We start from the raw sequence: 26,855 nt of genomic DNA, 5'->3' as shown, positions 1-26,855 counted from the left end.
AACTCTCCAAAGACGAAGCATATTTCAGGAATATATTGAAGTGCCTACACTCGTGTCAGGAAAATAACTTCTTTAGATGATTTAAAGAACATTTTCAACATATTTGATACGTCGAAAATTTCATCTTAATGGACTTTTTGGGCCTAGAAGTAGGAGACTCTGTACCGGATGTGACGTAATCAGGAAAACACATTCGCTGCGTAAAATATTGTGAAATTTTAGTAGGAAATAGCGTCCGACTAGTTTTACTTTTTTAAACATTCATGTTTTACTATAAACCTGTGTCACAATATAGAGAACATACAGTAGAGCCACTCCATTGAATTTTTTTGTGCCACACTTATCTCATTGAGAAATTTTCATCTCCTAATTATCCTCATTGAAAAAATAAGAATGCAATTCCTATTTTTTCTTTACTTAACTATTCTCCATATATCTTTTTTAAACTCTCTATATGTATAATATCAAATTGACTTGATCATGCTTACATTTCATGTATTAATCGATAACAAACAAAACAGTATGTGTTTAAAAAAATTATCTTTAACTCAACCAGAAAGCGAAGAATTCGATTACACTGCCCGATTTGCCCGTCTGAATGCATTATATTTTTTGTATTATAAACTTCATATTGAAAAGTATTCTTGGAATCCACGACTTCGCATTTGCTACCTTTTTAAGTCCGTGTTAATCCATTCTACTTCAGAAAATAAGCTTTTTACGCAGTAGCTAACGTAGATTACTTTTTGAAGATCCATTGCAATCAATAAAACCCAAAATTCGGTCATAAGCCCCACAAAATAACAGGACTCAGTACGAGCAATGAGACGATGTGCAGTTGATATTTTTCTGCTCTCAGTTGAATGTCTTTAACATATTGTTATAGTTATCCAAACGACAGCAAATGCTGCTTGTTATTTGTTTTTGTCGTTTTCTTTTCAAGTTTCCACGTAGCATTGAAATTCTTGCTGTCGAAGTTCAAATGAGTAAAAACGTTTACAAAAAAATGCACGAATCATACCTGCCACTACCGCGAGTTCCAAAATTTGTTTCATCTTGCAGTAATGTAAATGGTGAAAAATATCTATTTTGTAATATGCCTCTAAGGATGAAACATTGTATCATGGATTGCATAAGCCAAATGAGGAACAAGGTTGGGAAAAAAGCACCATATTTAGCATAGACTTATTCAGTTACCCCACCTCACCGATACATCTGCCATGTATTGCAATTAAGGATGAAACTTATGGCCTATTGACCCTCTATATTTTTCAATGTGAGAAAGGTTCTGGCCCCACTTTTGCTAACTATGGTACTGATTAGAGCTGCACCAATCTAATCGATCATCCATTCAGACTCCATGAAAACACTGTGCGGTCTGATTTTTTCGTTGCTTATAAATGTTCTTTCCTTACCCGCATACAAGTATTTACCTCCAATGACCTACAGACGACTACTTACCCTCTATTGACATACACAGACCTACCACTCCTCTAATGACCTACATACTACTATCTTACCCTACCTTACCCTCTATTGACCACAGACGACTACCTTACCCCTCTAATGACCTACATATTACTATCTTACCTCCAATGACCTACAGATGACTACTTACCCCTCTAATGACCTACAGACTACTACCTACCCTCTAATGACCTACAGACTACTACCTACCCTCCAATGACCTACAGACTACTACCTACCCTCCAATGACCTACAGACTACTACCTATCCCTCTATGACCGACCAGACTACTACCTACCCTCCAATGACCAGACTACTATCCTACCCTCCTTTGACCTACAGACCTACACCCTCTACAACCTACATAATACTACCTTACCCTCCAATGACCTACAGACGACTACCTACCCCTCTAATGACCTACACAATATTACCTTACCCTACCCACACTGCCCCTCCAATGACCTACGGACTACCTACCCCTAATGACCTACAGATGACTACTTACCCCTCTACAGACTACTACCTACCCTCCAATGACCTACAGACGCTTACCCTCTACATTACCTACCACAATGCTACCTTACATCAATATATACCTGACTACATACCCCTCCTATGACCTACCGACTACGTACCCCTCCTGAATACTACCTACCCTCCAATGACATACAGACGACTACCACCCTCCAATGACCTGACGACTTTACCCCTCTAATGACCTACACAGACTACTACCTTAACCCTCCAATGCCCTACAGACTACTACCTTACCCTCCAATGACCTACAGACGAGTACTTATCCCTCTAATGACCTACACAGACTACAACCTACCCCTCAATGTTCTACATATATTTATACATATTTTATTAATAAGCAAAATATCACTCTTAATTCGTGAGATGATTTCGTGAAGCTGCTAAAATCGGCCAGCACTAACGGAAGGATGTCGGCTCATGAACGATTTTTGATTGTCAGCTGTCGACAAAAAACATTACGGAAATTTACAAATCTCGCTTGCATGTGACCAAGGGCTGCTTGTACAAAAGCCCATTTAGCTTAATAGTGCATTAACCAAACTATTATAACATATTCATAACATTTACGAACGATTAATGTACGGTTTAAGCTAAGCAGGTTTTGCGTAACTTAGAGTGAAGGCTCTCTGTAGCACGATGTTATAAATGCCTTGGTCGAGGTTATAGTTTGTAGTTTTATCTTCGATTGTTATCCGAAGCAAACGTTTTCAGCAACTTGTTGTTAGGATGTTGCGTTATTCAGCCGGTCTTCCTCGCCACTGTCGTCGTTCACTTCAACCTCGGGACTGCTGCAGCTTTCGGCTTCCACGTAGTACTCTGGTTTCTGTCTACCTGCGTTCAGGCCGATTGGATCATAAGGCAGATGTAGAAATTTGTACACACCAACTCTTCCTTTGACCTGTTACATAAAAAAACGAGAAATGACTCATTGGTCATTCTTGGATATTTTTTAAGGAAATCGGTCGGTTTTGTCCGAGATATTTTAGACTTTATTCTAGTCAATATTGCGTCTCGTTTATAATTTCAACAGTCGTATCCGGCGTTATCAAATACCTTTGAGGATTTATAAATAGATTTTTATTAGATGTTTTCTCTGTGGTTTGCTAACACTCATTAGGTAACACTAAGATGTAATCAACTTCTTTCGGCATCCGACGACAAAAATTTTAAGTAGTTGTATAGTCTTGGTGAAAATATACTTCGTGTACATAGTTGGCAGACATTAGTTATTTGTCTTGCGAGTGTTGAGAGCATTCTTGAATTTGTACTCAATTATGGCTCATCCGTTTTATCGTCTTGCTTCGTTAGATAAACTTCCTTAAACGTGCACAACAAATCTTCAACATACATTCGAGGTTATAGAAAACAAATCTTCGGCTTCACGTTATAAAATAGCGGTCGTAGATAGTTATTGGCAAAATAATTTCCTCGTAATATACAAGTTGTATCAAATTGATGTAAAACAGTCTTTTTTATCACTATCCTGGTTTAATTTTGACATATGGGCTTTATATATTTTGAAAATATTGCGTGCAATTTTTTATGCACCCAAAAGTAGAACCCTTGAAAATTTCAAGTCTCTAAGAGTGCATTGGTGCTCTTAAGAACCTTATTTACATGTGCTTGCAGTGAAATTACTAATCCATTTCATAATGACTGCTGCCATTTTGGACTCTCCCACTTAATTCTATACTAAATCTATATCTAGTGCACTAAATCTATCTCTTAAGCAAAAATATCAGCCAACGATAGACAAAATTATGTGATTTATACTTACATGCATTGATTGTATATTAAATCTTTAATATAATTTACTTTACATCTTTGTAAATTAAATCGTATCCGAACAAGAATATTTGCACTTGTTTTATGCAGTTGAGATTTGATATCCAGTTACAACACGGCATAATGGAGCTGCAAAAATTTATATGACGTCACCACGAGTTTTATTTACAGAACTGCATGCACCAAACTAATACAGCAGTCGAACTTTTGATGTATATGACCTACACTGGCTTAGCAGTCTCGTAATGAAATGGAAATGCAGAGAGCAGAAAATCTCCTGCTATGTATTTCTTTAGTTTGACTTCTATTGAAGAGTCTTCAATCCACTATTTAGACTATAGCGCCACACCCTTCATCCGCCTTCAAATGTCTACAAGCTGTTATTATGTCTATAAGATTTTGCTGCGTGGCTGAGACCAATAATTTCAACAAGCATTTCGAGAATGCTTCGGAAATTTCAGAAAATAGTTACATTAGCTGAACACCGAAAACGAATAACCTCAGTATTGTGATCGTAGACGAAAGCAAACCGACAGCAAGAAATCGTGTTTTCATTTCAAAAAGAAGCACAGCAATGAAGTGCATTTCGAATCATTTTAACATCGAACTTTGGTGATCATTCTTTGCGTTCTACGTGCTGGTCGTTATTTATGTTTACCTGCCTGGCTGCCTTTCATGCAAATTGCAGATCTAATAAAAACTTGCAAATTACCTTTCACTATGAACTAAGAGCGGAAATGGACATGCGCACAAACACTTGCGCAAGATCTTCGCTTACCTTCATTATTAAGTCTCGCTTGTAGTACTGTCTTATAGCGCGTCTTAACTTTGTCTTGTTCATGTTAGGGCGATTTTTCAACATCCCCCAAAGACTTGCGACCTCGTCAGGATCCTGAACCACAAACTCTCTCTCAAATTTATTTGTCCAGTTTATAAAAGGCGCGCACTCCTCGTCTTCCAGCAATCCCACAAGAAATTCCCACAGATACGCTTGGATACGTCTTTTAATGACTTTTCCGTTCTCCATTGTGATACCACTCCACAGTCTTTGAAGTCAGTGTTAGGATTAGAAGTGGCAATACCTTAAATGAGAGAACACTACATGTTACATGTCATGGGTAAAATTTCTTGCAATGCCTAATAGCGATAGCGAGAAAGTTGCTGCAGCCAGTGAGTGCCGAAGCGATATAGTCCTTCTGAAGTTTTTGTTTACGTAGGAATCCATTCAAAATAGATGTGTCTGTGAAATGAAATCTAAAATTGACTGCGAAGTTTTTCTTTGAGCAGTGTAGTGTCTGTGTGATTTGCATATATTATAAGCATTAAATAACTATTCTTTATAAGTGCGGAAAAGTGATCGATTTCAAACAAGATATTTGCTCGGAAAAAATAGTTTGCACAAAGAAATGTTGCAGTAACGTTTGTGAGGTTACTGCAATACTTGGTTAGAGCAGCGAGAATAATTTCGACAAAAAAGTACTCGATCAAATGACTCAATATTTTCGTTTGAAGCTCTTTGTTTGATATTTCAGCGGTAAAGTTGAGTGGCTGTATTATCGTGTTTGTTTGTTGTTTTTCCTACTGTCCTTCAACGTTTGACGCAAGCAAGCTATCTTTAAGGCTACGCGGAGACGATCCATCTGCTCACTAGCTAATTTCTCTGTTTATTTTTATTGATTTTAGGTGGCTCGTCGTTTTTACGCATTTTCACATCACAAGTGCACGGGGGAGATACTTGTACGCGCGCATACTTAATTGATCGAAGTTGTTGATGTAAGTCGAACGAATAACCAGCTGCAGAATGCCCTGTTACATGAGGTACAGAGTCACCCAACTTCATAGTATGTAGACAAAAGGAAAATCAGTTCTCATTTAACTTTCATTAAAGCCAAACCCTGACCCCAGCCCAACCCTACTTCCCTAACATTGCGGAACTAACAAAGGCAAATTCAGCAACACCGCCAAAGATTTTTGCAGGTTCCCTGGTGTTCTGCAAATATACCCTCATACGCTTTCAATATAATCGGTGTTTATACGTATAAAGACGTTGGAAGTAATGTAATATTTTTGTTCGACCTCCTTGAAAATACCGATTGGGTCAGCTTACACACACCATCTCTTGTTTATTGCTGTATGAAACAACGAGCACAAAACAACTCCAAAAAATCTAGTTTCGTGTAGCCTTATTGTAGCAGTGAAATTTCCATGACTGAATCAAATACTCTCATTTAACATGCATAAAGGTATCAACTACATGATTATTTTATTGCAAATCTTTCACATTTACTAACCTTATTGTGTGTGGTGATCGTGACTTGTTCTTACTCAGATGACCAGTTGTTGCTAATGATCCGCAGTGTTATAAACGCAAATACATTTGTAAAGTTCGCGCGCGCGCGTATGCAGGAGGACAATAGGACTTCTGCTCAGTGAAGCAATTTTTTAAGATGCAAATGTCAATTCAATTATATTGTGGTTCGTCCGTTCCGATTGAATGGAGAAAACAGGAAAAGTGTTGTCGACAATGATATTTTTCAGACATGCGTCATAACTCATAAATGATTCTAGAACATGAAAAAGCATGGAACGATACACAAAATTTAATCGGAATGAGTGATGAGCTTGAAATCTTCAGGAATGGAATTTCACTAATTCAGTTGAACTGAAATTGGATTATTGACTGAATGTGTATAAATAAATTCCTAGCTCCATTCAAATTCACGATTTATGAAATTCAAATGTTCATCTTTAATTTATGCACATGGCGTCAATAAAAGCAACTCAGCAAATTTTAGATAGGTACTTTCTTGTAGGCAATAATCACTGTTCGTATCTAGCAATACATCACATCTATTGAATTCTACATAACGTATTACAAAGTCGAGTTATGTAAAACGTAGTCAAAGGGTTTGCTAATTCTGTGAATGTCAATGCAGAACTATCTTTTGGACCGTCTTAAACGAGTTAATGACTATATTATTACTATAGGTACGTACGCATGTAATATTTAAATAAGGCCCGGTTCAAACGTCGCATTTTACATGCGCCGAATCAAATCTGAGTTTTAGTCGACTAAAATAGTTTTATGCGTAGTTTGATTCAGACGTCGAATTTAATAGTCGCATTTATTATAGTTATGCTTCCTCTTTTTCATAGTTTATTCATTTTCTTGTACTAATTTCCTAAAATGGCGAACAGAAAAATGTTGAGTTTATGCATTTCAAATATGATTCGTGTTAATAGGAAAAGACGAATATTGATGCATGTTACAGCAAATAAACTATTAGAAACGAGACGGCAGCTTCTGCAAATTTCCCATGTTTTTCTACCGTTAATTGGTCAAAAAAAAGCCTTCATACGTAGCCCTCCTTATCGATCATGTCGAAGACAAGATAGAAATTCCGGCTGGTGGAAGAAAGTTTGGAGTATTTATTCTGATTCAAAAAAACATTTCGTGTATCTCCAGGAAACTTTCCTTGTAAATATAAATTTTTTGCACTTTAAACAAGTGTATTTTGTTAAACTTGTGCACGAAATACAAGGGCCATTACCATCACTCGCCGCCGCCATGTTTTTGCAACTTTGCGCATGGCATTTAGTATGGAAATAATTGATTTTTGCTTAGCATGTAAAATGCGACGTTTGAATCAACATCGAATTTTCGTCGAATATTCGACTGACTCAGTCGAATATGCGACTAAAGTCGCATTAAATTAAAATCCGTCGAATTTAATTGATTCAAACGTCGCATTTTACATGCACATAATTCTCGCATTTGATTCGGCGCATGTAAAATGCGACGTTTGAACCGGGCCTAAATATTTATATTAAGTGTGAGTGTGGCTCTACAACCAAAGCACCAAAGCCATTATCTTGTCGAATATATTAATATTGAACGGGCTAAGCAAATATATGAATTATTCAGACTCGGTTATCTCCCTCAGGTTCACTTTGGAACCGAATAAGAATTTATCATTTATGTAGCGTCAGTTATAGCCGTATGGGCAATGTCAATGAGCAAAATGTGTGACTGATGATTGGATTTTTTCAAATCAGAAAACTTTTCGAATGAAAACAATTAGCTTACAATAAATATTAAATCGAAATTCAATTTCAAAAGCTGTTTTATCATTAGTACGCCTGCTTTCGTACTTAACTTTGTTAACATGATGTCTCTACTTGGTTTTGTTGTGTTTGAGGTTAGGAAAGTTAGCATATTTGCAAATGGCGGGTGTCACTCCCACTAGACTAAGTTTGTAGACGACCGAGGTTTATTAAATAAACTTGGTATGTGTTCAAATAACTACAGTGACTGAGGGGGGGCAAAGGAGGAATTTACCAATCCAAATTTATTGTTTGCTCCCAGTCCCGCCCTAAGGTAATTTCAACCCGTGGTGTCGCCAGGTTGTTCAGACTGGGGAGGCAAAGTAACCGTCTAATGTGCAAGACTAGAGTGGAGATTCAGAGGCATTCACCCTTAGAGAATTGTATGACTTTATGTTCTCTAAAACGCTATTTCTCACAGGCAGGATTTATGATAATCTATTTCAGAATAGTAGCATTTTTTTAGATGTATCAACAAGTGCATTCAAGTCAAGTCAATCTTTCTGACAACAATGCTTGAAGATTGCTGTTTACTTTGCTATGTGCCTGTTTACAGAAAGCGAATTTTTTATTGCCGTTCGAAGTTGAACTTATTTCATTTCTTCCTTCAATCTCAAAATTGATCATTGAAATAATTGGAGGGCAGTCCCCCCTCAGTTCCCTCCCTGGCGAAGCCACTGATTTCATCTTACAATTGTTCAGTAGGAAACTAAAGGGTTATCTGACAAACTGTAAATCCAAATACTGATCACATAGATCCACACCCATCCCACCCCCACACAAGAAAATAACATTTGACTTTTGAAAGCTCTTGAAAACTTACTTAAACTGGATTTTATGTTCCCTACACGAAACTTGTATTTTTTAATGTATTTTTTCATGCTTTCCCCGATGCAACTCTTGGGCACATTGCGATGTGTTCTATGTTTTTTGCTTTAGTTTATGCCATGTCGCCGATTGCAACAGACGTTTTATATGCATGAAAATTGTGTCATTGAAGGTGTCGCCTTCGATAAATTAATTTACATTTTATATTAAAGTGCAATTAACAATCATCTGCTCTTGCAGGTCAAGTATAGTTTGTCTGTTGTCGACCAATCGTTAATCGAGTTATTCAGCATAGTAAAGTGCATAGCACGAATGTACACAGTAATATATGCTTTTGATAAGGATCGACTTCCGTCGTACGATTTTTTAATGGTTGACCGTGAATGATCGTTCCGACGTTCAATCCAGACATCATGTGGGCGTTTAAGTAATATAATATTTGTTTAACAAGTCATTGCTGTAAGAAGTTGATTCATGAGTCAAAACATGCCGCCTGTAGCTTGCATGTAAAACCTACAAACGTTCTTTCATTTGCTTGCAAACATTCATCGCCAGACACGTCCAGAAGTATTGTTTGTTAAAACCCCATGAAACCGTTGTCAACTTGTCGCCATGAATGATTAAACCACAGACGAACAATTCACCATGAAAAGATCATGTCAATCGATCTGTTCTGAAGCCTGACACAATGATAAAATATGCTATGTGTTTGTGGTTCTTAGGAATATTTCAAAAACTAACAGTGCCGTCGTCGGATTGTTTAGACCGGGAGGATTATGCAAGGCGCAAAGGTGTTGGACCCACTGATCTGAAAATAGACGCTCTCCGCTATTTCTGTGAAGCCAGAGCCGCCATATTGGAAGAGGTCCCACTTGATACGAAAAAGTAATCATAATATTAATCATAATCATATTTCCACAAAATCTGCTATGTTTATACATAGCTTTAAGTTCCAAAATAACAGAAATACGTCGTCATCAAAGCCCTGTCGTATATTAAAGTTGGGTTTCACCAATGACAACAATGTGGGCACCCGATTATTTTGGCTTCAACTTTTGATTGGGCGTTGTATTGCAGTGCGCAATCCAGTTTATTATACATATCTGTGGTTAGACCTCATTGACAATTTGTTTATTTTAGGTACTCAAAGAAACGCTTTTTCCCAAGGTCTTAAATGTAATCTGAAAGCCGCACGTTTGTAGAAGGGCAGCTTTCCGTTAGATGTGTCAAGGAGTGTATTCAAAGGTTATTGTTTATAATGTTGACTTGGCTATGTGCCCGTTAAATGCTAAGAAGCAACTTTTTATAGCTGTTTTCCTGACCACTCTCCTTTCTCTTCACATTTTGAAAGATGTCAAAATTGGTCTTTGAAATAGCGTGGGTGGGGATGGGGGGTCTCTTCAGCTCCCTCTCTGGCGACGCCGTTTGTCTATAATGGATTTGTTGGCTCTCAGCCTCTAACATCCGTATTTAGTGTGATATGAGCGAAATTTTTATCAACATTGGATGTGTTTTGATAAATTGTACATGCAGACGAATTTATGGTTATTATGATTAGTAACTAAAGGATAATATGCTGTTTTTGCTACCATAATGACATTCCGTACTTTGTGCCCAACCAATTATTTTGGGCTGTTGCAAAGAAAATATGTCTGTACGCAGGCTAATAAGATTATACCCATACTAAACCATCTAAATTTTTTATAGCGGCGATTAAAAGTCAATTGTCATATACATAAGTAACTGGGCTATACAAAGTTTATTAATGAACATGCAGTGAACGAATTAGTCACGTCTAGTATTTTTCAATCAATTACAACTTTCACAGCGCTGATGAGACAACATGGTTCGCCATAGATTCTATTTCACTTACAAAATGCCTCGTTATTGCAAGATTCTAACTAGGACCTTTGCATAAGGCTTAAAAACATGAAAAACTTAAAAAATCAAATTCACATTTCGGATGAGCTGGGATTTTGTTATCAGCTGAGTTATTCCTATTGGTCAATTTGTCCAACCAAAAAAAACACACTTTACAATGACGAACTTTGTGTAAATAACATACCTTTGAATCAGTTTCAAATGCTGTTTTCCTTGTATGGGACTGACTGGCGTAATGTGGTGTCGCATTTAACAGGCGCGAAACATGTTGAAAGGAAGCATAAGACGACAACACAGTCTATTTCTGAATTAATGTCGTCATTGGGCATTATCAGATTAAGGCACGGCTCAAATTGACCTTGAACTGTTAAATCAATTGTAGTAAATCCGCTGGTAAATCATATTAAATTTGTGTTCTGTGACGTGAAACAAACTGTTCCTCTTCCCATTTTTTATCATATTAGTAATTAATCGCCTCATTTGCAAATTCCAGCTCCGACTAGTGCAATGAAAACTTTTGTCCGCACTTCTCGACTTGGTGTTCTTACGATCCAAAGAAATATATATAAATTTATGCATATTTGCTTTGCTGGTAATTACACATATGATATTCCAAAAGATTGACTGCATCCCCTTGACGTATCACAGCCAATGCATATAAGCGATTTCTGTGTGAATTGTTTTCAACACGAAAAATCTCGAATAAGAGGCGAAACCAACGTTTAAGATTAAAATAAACAGTGCATTCCATTGGTTGGTGGAGTACCAAAATTGTATAGCTTTTCCATTGCATGGTGAGGAACGGATTGTTCTGGTAAAAATACCGCACATTGATTTTGCCAAAATGATTTTATCTGCGTCCTATTGATTTTTCCTGTAGATATCATTATCTTGCAAGAAATTGAAGGGTTATTTGAAAATGACCTTGGCATAGCTTCATTAGCTTGCCCTTTGTAGGTCATATGACTTGAAAATTTTACTATTTATATTATATTTTCATGCAAAGAACCTTGAAAATGACAGTGTATTTTCTAAAATAGTTTTGCTCTCTTCGTTCCAAGATATTGAAGTTTTGTAGTCTCTGATTTACACATCTGTCTACGTCATTTTCCATAATGAGAATTTGAAATAGCAGATATAATTTATGATACGTTACTTCAGCCTATCAGAGCTTCCTTCACTGTGAAGATTTAATGGTATAAACAATTGCCTGATCTATTCAACCAAAAGTGGCCCTGAATTCAGAGGATGTTTGATATTTTGCAGTCACTCATTATACAAATTGACGTAAAAGTTGTGTAAATCGGACATTACAAAAACTTCAGTATCTTTGAACGAAGAGATATGCACAAACTGTTTCATAAAATACACTGTCATTTTCAAAGTTCTGTTAAATGAAAATATAATTTAAATTGTAAAATATTTAAGTCTTATGCCCTTTAAACACCCGGCTCGAACTTGAACCGCTTCATAAACGTCATTTGCGAATGAGGTCGTGAGATGACATCTTGACAACCTTAAAATAAACAGCGTAATCAAAACCGTTTTCTCATAGTCAATGTCATTAAATGATGCCATTGGCCCTATGTCATGAAATAATGCCAAAAATCTATCGTAAGTAATGCGAGCCAGTCACGACATCGTGCCAGTCTTTCAACAGTCTTTGCAATTGAGCTTTGTTGCCATTTCTCGCCATGTTTAGGTCGTCTGTCAGCCATACAAGGAAATCAAAGCCATTTTAGTTTTGATGCGACGGGCTGTTCATGCGAACGTGCAATGATTGCTGCCATGATGACGTCACTTAGAGTGAAGATATGAACAAGATACAGCTTTTACCTCACTAATCAATAAAAAAGATATTTCTGGACCATGTGATTTGGGTGTTTTTGCTGATATAAATAACATCAATGTTATACGATTAATGCATAAGTTAATTAAGAATTGTGACCAGTGATATACCGAGCGGGAAGCAAATTCTTAATATAAATATTAAAGCCCAGCAAAGTGCTTTTAAAGCCCAGCAAATGGCTCTTTTAAAAGCACTTTGCTGGGCTTTAATATTTATATTAAGAATAAGTTAATTAAAAAATAAAAGATGTTTACTGTTTTTGCACAAGCTTATGCATACCGAGGAGACCTTTGGAAGAACTCGAGTGCAAATCAGTGCAAACAAGAAAAACATCTTTTATTTCTTTGTAAAATAACAATAATGCGAAAAAGACAAACATTTTAATTTTTACCCTAAAATGCATTCATGATCGATTTGCAAATTCTCTTTGATTGATTGATTGTTTTGATTGATTTGATTGGTTGAGCTCAGATGTGTTTTGCATAGGCTAATGCAAACACGGCTGTAGACCAATCACTGCACGCGTTTTATTTTTTTATTTTATACTTCTTTATTCGTGCGAAAACTCGAAACTATCGTGCATAGTTTTTTATAATGAATAAATAATAAATAATAATAATAATAATAATAATAATAATAATAATAATAATATTAATAATAATAATCAACTGGCTTTCAAATTTCATGAGTTAGAGAAGTGGGAACAAAGACAACTCCAAATATATAGCATTTCCTCTACCTTGATGCATACAATTCATGACAAAAAAATTGAGGTAGATGTAAAAGAAAATGCCTTTTGTGGGCAATCATGTATCTCTCGGACATCACACGTTATATAAATGGTTCAAGTTAATCTTTGAGCTCAGCGAAACAATTGATAACTTATTCATATTTTAGCTTAAGTCAGTTCAGCTAAAAGCAAAATACGCAGGTCGCTTTTTTTTTTAAATCACACGCCTGTTATTGAAGACCTGCGTTTGGAATGGGTCTAGAACAATTATTCGTGCGCGCGCATAGTACACAGTTGAAGAAAATGCATTGCGTGAGGGAGTTTAGTTTTCAGTTTCATTTCGCGTGCGTTTTTGAAGGCATGTGCGAATTGCCATAATGACCAACGTTTTGCTCGGTGTCACACATCGACGTCACACAAAACTATAACTTGTTTTGATTATGTTTTAAAAAACGTTTTTTGACTACCTTTTGTTTCCAGCACATAAGAACGTTGCGATCCTTCATTGTCATTGCATTGCTTATTTCCTGATTTTTTTTTCTGGTCATAACTGCACCAAATGAGAAATTAATTTGATGCTTATTTCCTAGGTTACGTTGAATTCATGAAAGACATTTATCCACAGGATCGTCGCGGTTCATTTCTTCTGCCGTGTTTACAGCAGGCCTTTTACGATAAATTTCATTATTGCTGTCGGTCGAATTCTTCGTTGTCTAGTCACCATGATAAGAAATTTCATTTCATCCTGCATCATGCCGCTGTTTTAGATCAGTAATTCGACTCTAAAGGAAATAAATTAAAGGACGTCTGACCCCGCAAGCCATGTTTTGCATTTAAATTGCCCATTGTCGTAAATACGGGAAGTGATGTAGTGAGACTTCCCGTTTTCACAACTAAAAACTTCTTCTCGCATCAACATATTTCGGACGTTTAACGCGGCGCACTAAGTTAGAATGTACGAGGTAAGTAGTTTGTATCATCTCTTTTATTCGTCCATAAGTTTACGACAGTGGCTTGTGATGTGTGCGGAGTCAATTATTCTACTAGCGCGCGTATTTGAAGCTTAAAATTACAAGCATCGGGTGATCGTATGTGCTTGTCATCTCGGTATGATGTCATCGTTAGATCGACTCCGAACGCTGCTGATTCAAGGCATTCATTTGTTGCACTCGTTATTTGCTATCATAAAAATGCACTAGAATTTGTCGTAGAATAGATTCTTGCGATACTGTTGCTCCGCCATCATCACATGATTAAGCATGCCTGGTGTTATGTTTCAAAGTGTTTCAAAACATTGTGTATTTTGCTTCAAGCAGAATCGTCAATAATCGAAATCTCCGATCATGGGCGAATACTGTATTTTCTAAAATACATCGCTGTATTTGACATTGATGTATGATACCTATTTTCTCGTTATTTGCATGAGGAAATAATTTCCTCCGAGCTGGGTCTTCATCATTTGTTCACAAGTTTGAAGAAAATTGTTTCTTGATTTTTGTACTCAAATCGTGCAAGTCATGAGGATCGCGCTATTTTTCGAACTTTTGTCCTTTACCAATTACGATAAGAAAATTATTTCTAAAGATTTGTGAAATACTTTTTGCGGTTGAGCTCATTTTGATACACGTCATCAAATGCCTCGACTATGACACTGGTGAAAGGTTTGAATTCAAACGTGTAACTCTCATCGTGCAAATTTTAGTTATTGTCTTCGGGGGATCACTGCGCACATTGATCGTCCGAGAATTAGAACGTCATCGGTTGAATTCAGGGTAAATTACATAAGTGTTTTGACTAGTTTCTGTCGAACTTGATCTGAAAAGGAAATCGAAGGGAAGTTTGTCAAGTGCACCCGTTACCTTATATAGCAAATCTTTATTGTTTTCATAAGACCCTTACTGATCAGAAAGAGTTTCGTGCTATAAGCAAGCTATTATACCATCAGTTAGACAGTTAACTGTGACTCGGCTCACCATTCATTTCAGATATGTTGAAGCTATGTGCAAACGGGCAAATTGCCCATATTTTAGTAACGGTAATTCCAAGTATTTTTTTTAATTGGTCTAAAGGAATGAGTTATTACGCAAAACGAAACTGAGAATTACGTAGTTCGACGTTTTTGAGAGAAGTATGCGTAGGGGAAGATTGTTCGAAAAAAGCATTTGTATTTTTCAAATATTTTAATTACGTTTGATTTATTTGTTTCCAAGTATAAATATCTTTGATAACTTTTCTATTGAGTATAAATGAATGAATGAACTGACTTAGCTACAGAAGGAAAGTTGTGAGTCAACTTCTTTTCTGTTAAGCAATTTCTTTTTTCGCATGCGATGTATTAGTAGTCTCATTGTATTTTAGCCGAAACGAGTTGCATTTTTTGCTTATAAATTTTTGATTTTCCTTCGTGAACCTTTTTTGATTGCCTGTTTCAAATTTTCGTTTATAGAAGTCCAAGATGGTCACTGGCCATGCCCTACGACAGAGAATTTTATTTAAACAAGGTAAAACAATGGTTTTTTACTTCTTTACATGCGTTGTGTCGTTACATGAAAAGCGTTTCATTTGTAGTTTTTGCTAAACTTTAAGCGCGCTCTACCTTATATGAGTCACTGAGTCCAACGTGCGGAAAACACTTAATTTCATTTCCTACACATACGAATATTTCATTAAAACACGCCTTTTGATCGCAGCCAGTCAGTCTCGTCGTCTTCTTGCTGCGAGATCTATCTCTGGGAATTTCTCCTTGAGATCCTGGAAGATCCTAACTGCTCGTCCATCGTTTGCTGGACGGACAAGGCCAAAGGCGAGTTTGAGTTTTTGAACATCAACGAGGTCGCGAGGCAATGGGGAATTGTGAAACGCCGACCGAACATGGATAAGATTAAAATGTGTCGTGCTATGCGATATTATTACAAAAAAGATATCATTCATAAGGTTCGTGTCGTTTATCAATGGTTGCCTGTCGTTATTTGATAGTTTTTGAATGACCAAGATGCTTCACTTTGTGTGTTAGGATTGTATTTTTTGATGAGCTACGTAATTATGTTTGAAAATGATGTATATTAAACGTTTTGTTTTGCGTTAGGTGAAAGGAAGACATTTCGTGTACAAGTTTTTGCACCTTCCCTACAACCACCCAGTTTTACCGAAGCGGTCAGAGCCGCCCATCGTGGAAAGGCGATCTGTGATTTGCTACACGTCGTCGTGGGATCGTGCTTAGTTGACCAATGATTTGAGGGAGATTCTTCGCTCACCTGACAACAGAATTCCATTTGCTTGCCCAACCATCGTTGGTTGATGCTTAATTTGTAGATTTCACGAACTAGTATTCTTCGTGAAACATGGAATTGATAACAATCAAGAAAATTTATTTATATTATACGTTTGTAGACGAAGCCATTTCGGTCGATAATTTTAGTTGACATTGAAAATTTGCGAGAAGTGCGATGTAGCACTAGTTTTTCGGCGTTGACCGATGTGATAGCATTTTCAGACACAATGTAGACTTTATATTGCTACATGCAGGCCATGATTTTAGATTTTGACAAGTGCCAATTATGGCATTCTTCATTTTCAAGTATCGTTGATTTCAGGAGAGGATTTCAACACTGCACGAAACAAGATTGCATTTTGTATAAGTGAAACTAAACTATAAACTTTCAATTTCATTGTATAAATTTCCTTGAAGTAAGCAATGATCCAATCGTTGCTTTTCTTTATTCGAGGATTCAGCTCAATGACGAATTGCCAAAGGCATAAATCGACGTAGTGAACATAACAATTGTTTTATTTATTGAATAATGTAAGATAATATAAGAAGTTTTATGTCTAATCGTATGTTCTGCGGCGCTTACTTCTTTATAACTTTATTTTGTCTTATGAAATGTATTTAAAGTTCAAAATGCGTTTATTCGCCATTTTGCAATCAGCTTGAATAAAAAGATATTTTAAGCAATAATTTGGAGAAGAACAATTTGTTTCAACAGTAAGTTCTTTCAGAGTTTTGTTTAAATTAGAACAAAACCGTAGTGTGTTCCGTGACTTATGTTGGATCTGCAAATATTTGCGTCCAGCTTCACTTGTAATGCGCTTCTCGTGAGATACAAATGAGGCTCGACTACCTGCCAAGCCTTTAACGCTTCACTGGCGTTCAGTTAAAGCTACGACCTTAAGCGAATAAGGAAAAGTTCAGTCCTTTTTATTCAAAGAACATATATTTTCAGAGGAGATGAAGCAACTGGGATTTTGTGTGGATGTTGAAAAAGTTATATTCATACGTCGTGAACGAAACGTGAACTGAAAGATCTTTTTTGAGGAGTTTGACTGCTCGTCAAATAAAACAATTCAATTATGGTTTCAATTGCTAGCTCGCTATCTATGTTTTATTGTGCGTTTTTTTACGTTGAACTCGCCGGGTCAGTTGTCATTTTGGTTGAAGATGAACATGGAAAGCCAGTATGGCGCGAAAGTTTAATTTACCGAGATAGATCTCACATCCCTGTGCCATCTACAAGATATTTCAAAGGAGAATTTTCTCACGTCGAAGTATCATTCACAAAACGCTAAGAGATGGAAGATACATAGAATATTCTTCACCATGCCTGTTGGATCAACTATGCCGCTGTACTATACCGCCTTAAAAAGATATAAAATAAGAAAAGGGGGGAAAAGTTGAATGAATCGATTTGTACTTGACTGTATTTCATATCGACGAGACAAGGCTCTTTTCATATCCGTTCGGTAACTTTTGAATCAACAACTTATAAGCGGCCAAAAGGATTGTAACGCTGTTAGTACGACATTATTTAGTCGTGGAATTTGGTTTAGGAAGTTTTCTCATCTGGCAAATTTCCTGTCATTAAAGAAAGAGATGGAAAATTTACATTCGGAAATGAACTTGAAGAGATGACCTTGGGTCCGACTTCATGATTTTCTTCCTTAAATAAACACAATTGTTGTTTGTACATCGTTCGGCTCTTCCTTGATTTTTATATATATATGAAGAACCTCTCGAATAAAAATATAAATGCAAAATTTTGCACTCGAAATTGATAGTGGCAAAGTGCTTCTCTAAAGCAGTCTCGCGTTTTCTATTTTCTAACCCAGCACAGTGCCACGTCTTATAATACTTAGTCATGTAATCGTGCGCATGCGTGAAGTCACATGTACGAGTGAAATTATTTTTATCAGTGTGTGTAACATGGTGTATGACCTTGTTAGGCGGAATGTTTTATAAATATAAATGTGTGTACAGGTGTTTGAATGACGACTTATGTGGCTTTGGCTAGATGTGAATAATATTATTTATGATCGACTTCCTGTATCCGTGACTAACATGCGCGTGTGCGTCACGATTACGTCACAATTGCGTGTGGAGAAAATATTTTCCGCTTTTTTCGCAACAGGCTGTCAAGAATGCGTGGTCTCATTAAGTGAAGTTGTAAACTACTAAGTCAGCCATTTTGAATCGCATGCAGAAACCATACGACAGCTTGGTTTAGCTACAAACACGTCATACTTGGAGACTCAGATGTATTTGGGTGAGTAATTTCATTCAATTCATAGGGCTGGCTTAGGTTATAATTGACATCGCACATAATGATTTTTCTTCTGTAAACTGCGGGGCATTATCTTGTTTTGTTTTCTTATTATTTGCAATCCGCAACATTTGAATATGAAAACATCTTGCTGCATGTCAGCGGAAAATTTGACACTTCTGTTCCTGCCACGTGGATCGAAGACCGAGTCGATTTTGCCGTTAACGAACGCTTGGTAGGCACACGTTTCTCACGATAATATAATTACAAAATTCGTTCCATTTAAATTTTTTCTTGATTAAATAAAGTTGCTACCATTTAGCTTTTTTATAACATTAACACTTTCTTGTTATCTCAGTTATATCAGTCTCATAACAACAGCGTTTATGAGAGTTGAAATTGTTTAAGTGAGTATGTATGACGAAAATTCTTTCGTTCTCAATGCCAAAAATTACATGATTACTTGAAATGTGTGTATGTATTATATTTATATATAATCTTCTACATGGTGTGAAGCACTATTTTACGTAATAAATCGGCAGTGCATTTAAATTTAGACTAATCCATATTGGAGTAGAGATTATTCTGGACTATACGCATTATAGGTAATCGAACGTAAACTTATAAAAGTTATATTTAGCTACATCATACACCTACAAAAGTGTTTTGTCTAACTCAGGAAGACTAACGAAATGTTCCTATAAATAAATACAAAATGTGCTGTGAACAGCGATAATGTTTACCGTTTGACCAGCGGAACTTTTCTACTACGAGCCCGGATGCTGTTTAATTTTAAAAGAGTTCAGTTTAACTGAATGAGTTATTTTAGTGTGTCTTAAATACCATTTGGCCGAAAAGCGATAGTGCATTGGTTGGGACACAGTTTCGATAAACAATGGCTGTAATTCTATAAATTAGACCCGGAATGTGTTTGTTGAATTTTTCTGATTGGAACAGTTGAATTTGTAAAAGGTAAAAATTTACCATTTTATTTGTTTCTCAGATTACTTTTATGAACATCTAATGCATCATTTGTGTATGAAAGCCCTGCAAAGATTTCATTCGATTAAATGGAACCAGACTTAACTGACCCATTTTTTTCAATTTTCATAAATGACAACTTTTTTAAAGAAGGTAATTTCTTTGACGTATACGTACTTGTGTAAAGCGTGAACTTTAATCGAATCGTCAACCTGTCGCAGATAGCAATCGGTCATATACACAGGTTTATCAGCATGTAATTATACATGATATTAGTAATGGCGTCTCCTTGGGTTTCGTTTCTATTCGTCACCTGAAATAAATTTTTCGAGAATTTTAAAAGATATCATTGCATAAACTATTAAACGATAAAGTAATTTATTTTTTGCATTTACCATCGTACGATTTTATAATCGATTAACATTACAATTCTGTACGAGACATGTTTGCCTTAAGAATTACTTTTATCTCTATTTTGTAACTTGTTATAACGAGACAACTCGATCGTGGCTTGAACGTGCCTCGATCGTCTCAGTGCTTTGTCAATTGTGAAGAGGTATCAAGATATTATAAGATATAATGTTTTCCTTGTAACTATATTGTGAACAAGGAAATTTGTATGCTACATTCATTTTAATCTGTATGGCGGTGCCCTCCATCAAGATTCAAAACATGTACTACATAACGTATTTTGTCTTCATTTTAAGTGCATGTTTACTTGCATTTTCTAACATAACAAAATGATATTATGAAATGATAAAAAGATCACATTAAAACAACAAGACATTATTGTTTCTGTAAACTTCGATTTCAGTTTACGTTTCTTATACTTTAATTTTCATGTGCACTCGTGTAATTAATTGTTCGTGCTATTCGTGTTGTCTTTTTGAACATAGCCACATTGTTGAAACTGACTAATGAACTCATAGAAAAGGAATTTTTTAGCTGATGTATTTTATTACTGATACATCAACAACGGTCTAATTTCCGTATTCTTGTCCCGAAGACTTCCACTGCAGGAAATATAATGAATCACTAAGATCGTTATCGTGCTTTTGTTTGATTTCATCGAGACAATATTAACCCTGTCATATCATCTTATATTCCTGCTGTGTAAGCTTCCGTCATGAAAGTAATAGGAATGAGTTATTTTCTGTTTGTCGTAATTAGAAAGGGCCGAAAAAGCAACTTTCATTCTTGCCAAGCTTGAGTGTTTCTCGTTAGACCTTTTACAAAACCTGAGAAGCTCTTGACAGGTCTGAAGTATAACGAGCACGGTGTACGAGCGTTTTCAACTCAATAGTTTTCTCACACTGGACAGTTGAAGCTGCATTCATTATGATGGCCCAAAGTAAATAGGAAAAATTTAGATGACGTGCTGCTGCCTAGAATCTGTAGTTGTATTAATTGCAAATAAAAGTTATGTAAATGATGAATGATCGAGGAAATAAGATCCACGAATATGCAAATTTTGTATGCCAAGCAAAGTAGACGTTCGATGTTTTGAAATAAAGCTTTTGGTGCCATTATTCAATATCGCTAATGCTAATCCATTCTTTGTCTTGAGTCCGTTTTCATCCCGGTTTTCATACGAGCTACGTCTCAGCTTTCAAGGCGTCGCGGAAGACGAGCATTATAACTTCCGCATATAATGATTGGATTTATTGTCTTCCTGTTTCGTATCTTCAACTCATTTTCTCATTTGAACAGAACAGCGCAATAACATGGACGTGGCTAAAGAGATCACGATGCAAGAAGAAGGTAAATGGTTCAATTTGCTAGTCAAAGTAGCACATTAGTTCGTTTATTCGTTGTTATGTCTTGCGTGTAACACCACTGAATTTCAAAGTAAAACTTGGCGTTTAAGCAATTTTGTTTTGTTGGAATGTATGCTTTTCTCAGTCTTTATTCCCCCCCTAGCGAAGGCCGTTACAGATCTGTCATTTGGTTTGCTATTAGTAATGATTTCATTTAAAATGTATTGTATGCTTTAACGTTACACAGTGTTATGCAGACGGTGGCATAAAATAAACATACATAGAATCAGGAATCACGTTAATGGTAGTCGTTTAATTCTTCTACTAAACAATCCAAAACGGTTTGCAGCTTGTGAAATAGCGAATAGTGTGTCCCTCGCGACAATTGTGAACGTCTTGTGATAACAAAATAGCGCTCATACAGCCGAACATTGATGAAGAAGAAAAAAATAGTTAAAAAATTACCTTGCCACTTATTTAAATGTGAGTGGACTAGATTGTGCTCTGTTCTTTGCTTTGTCATTGTAATTTGTGTACAAGGAGTGATATTGGCCAATGACCTGGACTACAATGAATCCTTACAATGTTTAATTAAAGTGAAATAGAGGCCGATAGTGCTACGACGCGATAAAATATCCGATAAAAGTTTCGATTTAGAATGATGGATGTGTCGAAGCGTGCGCAAATTCATCTATGCGTTTTGAATTCTTTGTGGGGTTGAATTGTGTTTAGAAACACCTTTACAAATTTAAAATTAGAATAATTATAGCATGTTCGTAGTTGCCCACGTAGGATGTTAAGCTTCTTACGTCATATCTATATGTCGGTGACCTCAGGCCTTTTTAGTTGATTATGATCAAAACGATTATAAGACAAGCTGTGGCGGATTACTCAGTGCTGAAGCCTACAGGCCCGGGCTTTCGAGAGGTCCGTTGTACCTAGACATAATTAGGTTTTGGTTCTTGCCATTCCGGACTAGTTGAATGTTCTTGATTTAGACCATTTATGCTGTTGAAAACCGTGCGATCTACTGTTCAAATGCACGATAATTAAAACTCATGAAACAGGGAAACCTGTTTGAATATTAAATTTATTCCTTATTGTTAATACCATGACTTACAAAAACAAGCTGGGAAATGCAAAGGCAAATGAGCGTAAGGATCTTATTGAACTCGTAGGAGGGAATAAGGAAATTGATCCTGAACAACCGGTTCCATCGCTAAAAATAAAGGTTTAACACACAATGGCTCTGGTCATTTAAAGAACGCCGAATTTAAAATTTTCTAGCCGTGTTCAATAGAACTGTCTATTTACGTTGACTTTTTTCCTATTTTCAGAAAAAAACGAAGTACAAGATGTGAAAAAAGCGATAAAACCTTGGACTTCAAAGAATGCGGTTCACTTATGGGAATTTCTCTTGGAATTACTGCACGACAAGGAGTGCGAATCACTGATTTGTTGGACGAAAGCCGAAGACTTCGAGTTCAAATTGATGAACCAGGAAGAGGTGGCAAGACGATGGGGTAATCTGAAACAGAAACCGCGAATGAATTACGACAAACTAAGTCGAGCTTTGCGATATTATTATCAGAAAAACATCATTAAAAAGGTATCATTACGTTTGCGTCTGAATGTGCAATTGAATGCAAGCTTGAACCTGGATTAAATGGGAGGAGAAACTTGTCTTCATCCTGTGCGTAGGAAGATCAATAATTGGGGCTAGTATTCATATTCAATTTATAATCAGAGGGGAAAATGGATTTCGAAGGACTTTATTCAGTTCGGAATATCATGTATATATTAATACAAGCCCCCTCAATTGTCGATCTTCCTACGCTTTTCCTCATAGCTGGTTCATTTCTTCAATAGAAATTAATCCCGAGTTGATAAACAATGAAACACTTGTCTCCCAAGTGACGTCGTCATTCGTAGGTTGTACATCTTTAGCAAACTTTACAAGTGAATATGTTTTGTTTTATGTGGCAATTTCTGTAGGTGAACGGACAACGTCTTGTTTACAAGTTTGTCAACCTTCCCGTGACTATACGCCATCCAAAAAACTGGATGCGACGCGGTTACGTCAGCTTGCAAATACATGTGTCGACGTCAGCAACAAGAGTGACGACGTGGAAACGGCTCCACCTACGATGGCGACGAAAATGTCTGTCATTAAAAGCGTTTCTGAAGTTGCAAAAAGTCCGCCCGTAAATAGTCTCACCCAAGAGATGTTCTCGTTTCCTCCGAATACGTCCGAGACATCTCGAAGTACCTCTTCCGGCACCGTTGCGTTGTATGAAAGTAAGCCCATCCTTAGCTCACACGGTGATACCGTGACGACAACTCCAGTTTATCTTCAGCCAATCACAACGCTTGCTGGTGGTTCAGAGTTGTGCGGTTGTCGTTCATATACGTTACTTCAGCCAATCACGCACGGTAACTCGTTCTCGCCTCAAACACTCGCGGTGCTGCAAACACCTTGTTGTGGAAAGGTCTCTCTTGCACCTCTGGCCGCTCATCAAGTACTTCATATAGGCCGGCCTGCGACACCTACAACAGATACCGGAGTGTTTCAAGTAATTCCTCGTGCTGAAAGTCGAACACAAACAATAGAAGCGTAGGATACCGGGGGAAGTGCTGCAGGCATGGAGAATAGTCAGAGACGTTTCCAAGCCAATTTCACGAAGAAGAGCCGAGAAGACTCGAGCGAAAATAGCTTATTGATCTAACGAACAGTAATTTTCACGATAACATTGTTCACTGTGTATAAAATTATTTATATGTGAGGTTTTTTAATAGCATTAGCCAATGGAGTTGATAGTTCGTATCTGTGAAGAATAAGCAGAGTACGGTATCTTTATCTTGACGAGGTATTTTAACGAAACAGTTGTAGTAGTATATAAATATTCTATTAAAAATACATGTTTTCATAAGTATTTTTTTGCCATTTTTATCTGGTTTGGAAAGAAATAAGAAAACTTTTGAAGATGCTCGCTTGTTTTTTAATTTTTTTTAATTGTCAGTTTTTATGGATAAACATCAACCACCAAACACTGGCATTCCCTTTCAAATTATGACAGCAAATTTGCCATTATTGCCATGTGCATATGCGCAGTTGTTTGATACTTTTGACTTGCATTTTTGAAACGCCGAATAAATTCTGCGAATTCTTGCTTTTCGCGTGAGCCCGGCCAGCCTGGTAATGTTTAAAGTGTGATATGATTTTGAGACATTGAAAGAAATCGATCTAAGTCAAGTAAAATAGGAACACAAATTTGAAAACAGCCAGTGTGCTATGTTATCAGTTCAATTCAATCTATCAAAATCATTTAATGCCTCAATGAGCCCAAATGTCCGGGCTTATAAGCTACATCTCCAGGTGCTTTTCAATGTGTTGCGAAGTCGTTATTTCAGTTTTGTGTTCTGAACTACATTCTGTGTTAATTTCTTTTGATTTTATATCAACTAGTATATGACCAGGTTCGTTCAGAGAAATATTACGAAAAGTGTTGACACTAAAGTAGACAAAAGTGTAGACAAAGAAGGTTGAAATGACGAGACCTATGAAACGACGAATTTTAAATTGTCTGAATCCGTCATTTTGAAATATCGTTCATGTCGCTCCCATGAAATGACGACTTTTTAATTTTCTCCACTGCTCCCTTGAATGGCTCTGTGTTTGCGTGTATTTTTTATTTGGAAGCATTGCACTCAATTGCACTCTGAGCTAACGTAAAGCAAATGCTCGCGTGTTATTTTGATGGATGGAAACAAGTTTAGATTTCTGGAATGTCAAATTCAATATGGAGAAATGTTGCAATTATCTTTCGAATCTTTTCTCGCATTAAAATATTGTTTCCATAAACTGTTGACGTTTTCTTGGGGACAGCGTCAGATATAGATGGTTGAAACTCCAAATTGGGCTTTGAAGGCAGAGATGTAACGCCGTAATATATACTAAATTTACAGAGTTAATCAACTTACGGAATTCGCCAACGTCGACAATACTGTCAATAAATCATTGAAAGCGTGAAATCTGTACAATCATGAATGATCGCTCGAAAAGTTCATCGAGGCTCTTCATTCGGACTTTCGAGCATTGTCTAATGAAAAAAAGAAATTTCAACCAGTGAAAGAAGTAAGTATATGTTTTTTAGTGGAATGGTCATTTGATTCATTGATTGTGAATTTGATACGTGGCCATTTTATTTTTGTTTTATGTTTGACGTGCATGCATTTTGTCGGGGTATTTATTTCATTGTTGCGTCTTTGTGTAAGTTATTTTGCCAGTTTATCGAACTCAATTATTTGTCAATAAATATTGATTGATCTTTTCTTACTTGATATAAAACGTGCTAACGACGTCAGTATTTGCAACTTATTAACATGAGATCATGAGAAGGATTTCCTGATTTTGTTTTGCTTAATACCATGGAGTTTTATTGATCTTTTATTAATTTTGATTCAAATATGATGAAAGCCTTGGCTTTTTACCCAGCAGTTACCACTCAATGTTCACCATATTTGTTATTTCATTGTTAACCAACTATACAGCATAGTCGTCAATTGGCAATAATAATGCAACACAATGAAACTCGTTTGAGGAAAAACTTGCTTTTTAATTGTTAAGCAATTTTTCATATTTTTAATGTAGGCATCAGAAGGGAATTCTGAAGCAGAAATCTACCTGCAATATACCAGAAAGACAAAGATATCTACAGAGGTATGGGGATAAACTCTTTTCATAGGATGTGGTTAAGTTTCCTTTATTTTAGAAAACGATGATGCTTGCCTGCATTGGCTTGCATCCCTACAAATGCTTTCGTGTGATACAACCAACATGGTTGATGTACTAACCAAATATTCATTCTAATGTCTTACTATCATTTTATACCCAGTTTTAAGGTGAAACATTTTAAGAATATGTATGATCATTCATACAAAAGTGAGGTTTTATGTACCTATTAGATAGAAGATCATTTTTTTATCAGAAAGCAAAAGCATTAGGGTATATTGCTCTATAATTTACTCTTTATCTGATTTCCTTACGGAGAAAGCTTCAATTTTTATTTTTATTTTAATGTCAAACATTCCATCTAATTTCTATCCAGTTCTGTCGGAAGAGAATGATATTATTCAACCATTCATACTGGGATGCGACACAAAGAGTCTTCGTGTTGTTCAAATATCGCTAACAGCATTGCAAAGGCTTATCTCACATCAGGCTGTATCAGAGGTATTCAAGACAACACTGTGTGTTGTAATTGCAGAATGTAGGATGAGAATTTTATGTTCAATGCATGCATTTTGTCAGTGGAAACTGTTTGAGTGAAAAAACCTCCATGTAATCAAGCTATTGAGGGCTGAACCACATTTCACTACATTTGTCTCACATTTTC

The 26,855-nt window shown here is 36.4% G+C and overlaps 3 protein-coding genes and 1 long non-coding RNA gene across 7 annotated transcripts; 3 read left to right on the top strand and 1 right to left on the bottom strand.

Annotated features, from left to right (window-relative positions):
• Window positions 1-2,311: 2,311 nt before the first annotated feature.
• LOC124433648 (protein C-ets-2-like) lies at window positions 2,312-22,065 on the bottom strand. 4 transcript variants are annotated; one of them, XM_046983418.1, is made up of 5 exons: window positions 21,925-22,065; window positions 19,880-20,015; window positions 13,652-13,966; window positions 4,571-4,874; window positions 2,312-2,905 (listed from the first exon to the last, which is right to left on the bottom strand). In XM_046983418.1, the coding sequence occupies exons 4-5, from the start codon at window positions 4,817-4,819 to the stop codon at window positions 2,729-2,731; spliced, it is 426 nt and encodes a 141-aa protein (XP_046839374.1). In that variant the 5' UTR covers window positions 4,820-4,874; window positions 13,652-13,966; window positions 19,880-20,015; window positions 21,925-22,065; the 3' UTR covers window positions 2,312-2,728. The 4 variants fall into 4 exon arrangements, with proteins under 4 accessions (XP_046839374.1, XP_046839375.1, XP_046839377.1 ...); XM_046983419.1 differs by lacking the exons at window positions 13,652-13,966; window positions 19,880-20,015; window positions 21,925-22,065 and adding an exon at window positions 10,790-11,407; XM_046983421.1 differs by lacking the exons at window positions 13,652-13,966; window positions 19,880-20,015; window positions 21,925-22,065 and adding an exon at window positions 6,084-6,182 and having other exon boundaries at window positions 4,571-4,890.
• Window positions 9,094-10,509, top strand: LOC124433650. The gene is made up of 2 exons (XR_006944551.1): window positions 9,094-9,609; window positions 9,865-10,509. It is a non-coding gene; the product is annotated as an uncharacterized LOC124433650 (long non-coding RNA).
• LOC124435177 (ETS-related transcription factor Elf-1-like) lies at window positions 14,015-24,077 on the top strand. Its single transcript, XM_046985125.1, is given in 7 exon segments — window positions 14,015-14,146; window positions 15,631-15,685; window positions 18,590-18,724; window positions 21,413-21,463; window positions 22,797-23,068; window positions 23,455-23,494; window positions 23,497-24,077. Coding segments are annotated over 5 exon segments (954 nt in total). The 5' UTR covers window positions 14,015-14,146; window positions 15,631-15,685; window positions 18,590-18,714.
• On the top strand, window positions 14,138-16,404 carry LOC124435178 (protein C-ets-2-like). The gene is made up of 4 exons (XM_046985126.1): window positions 14,138-14,146; window positions 14,769-14,845; window positions 15,875-16,118; window positions 16,270-16,404. Exons 1-4 carry the CDS (start codon window positions 14,138-14,140, stop codon window positions 16,402-16,404), a joined length of 465 nt encoding a protein of 154 aa, XP_046841082.1.
• Window positions 24,078-26,855: the final 2,778 nt, after the last annotated feature.

The sequence above is a fragment of the Xenia sp. Carnegie-2017 genome, unplaced genomic scaffold (assembly GCF_021976095.1).
Source record: "Xenia sp. Carnegie-2017 unplaced genomic scaffold, XeniaSp_v1 HiC_scaffold_14, whole genome shotgun sequence".
Taxonomy (NCBI): Eukaryota; Metazoa; Cnidaria; class Anthozoa; order Malacalcyonacea; family Xeniidae; genus Xenia; species Xenia sp. Carnegie-2017.
Note: the sequence above shows the minus strand (reverse complement) of the source record. Positions and strands in the feature narration are given on the sequence as shown.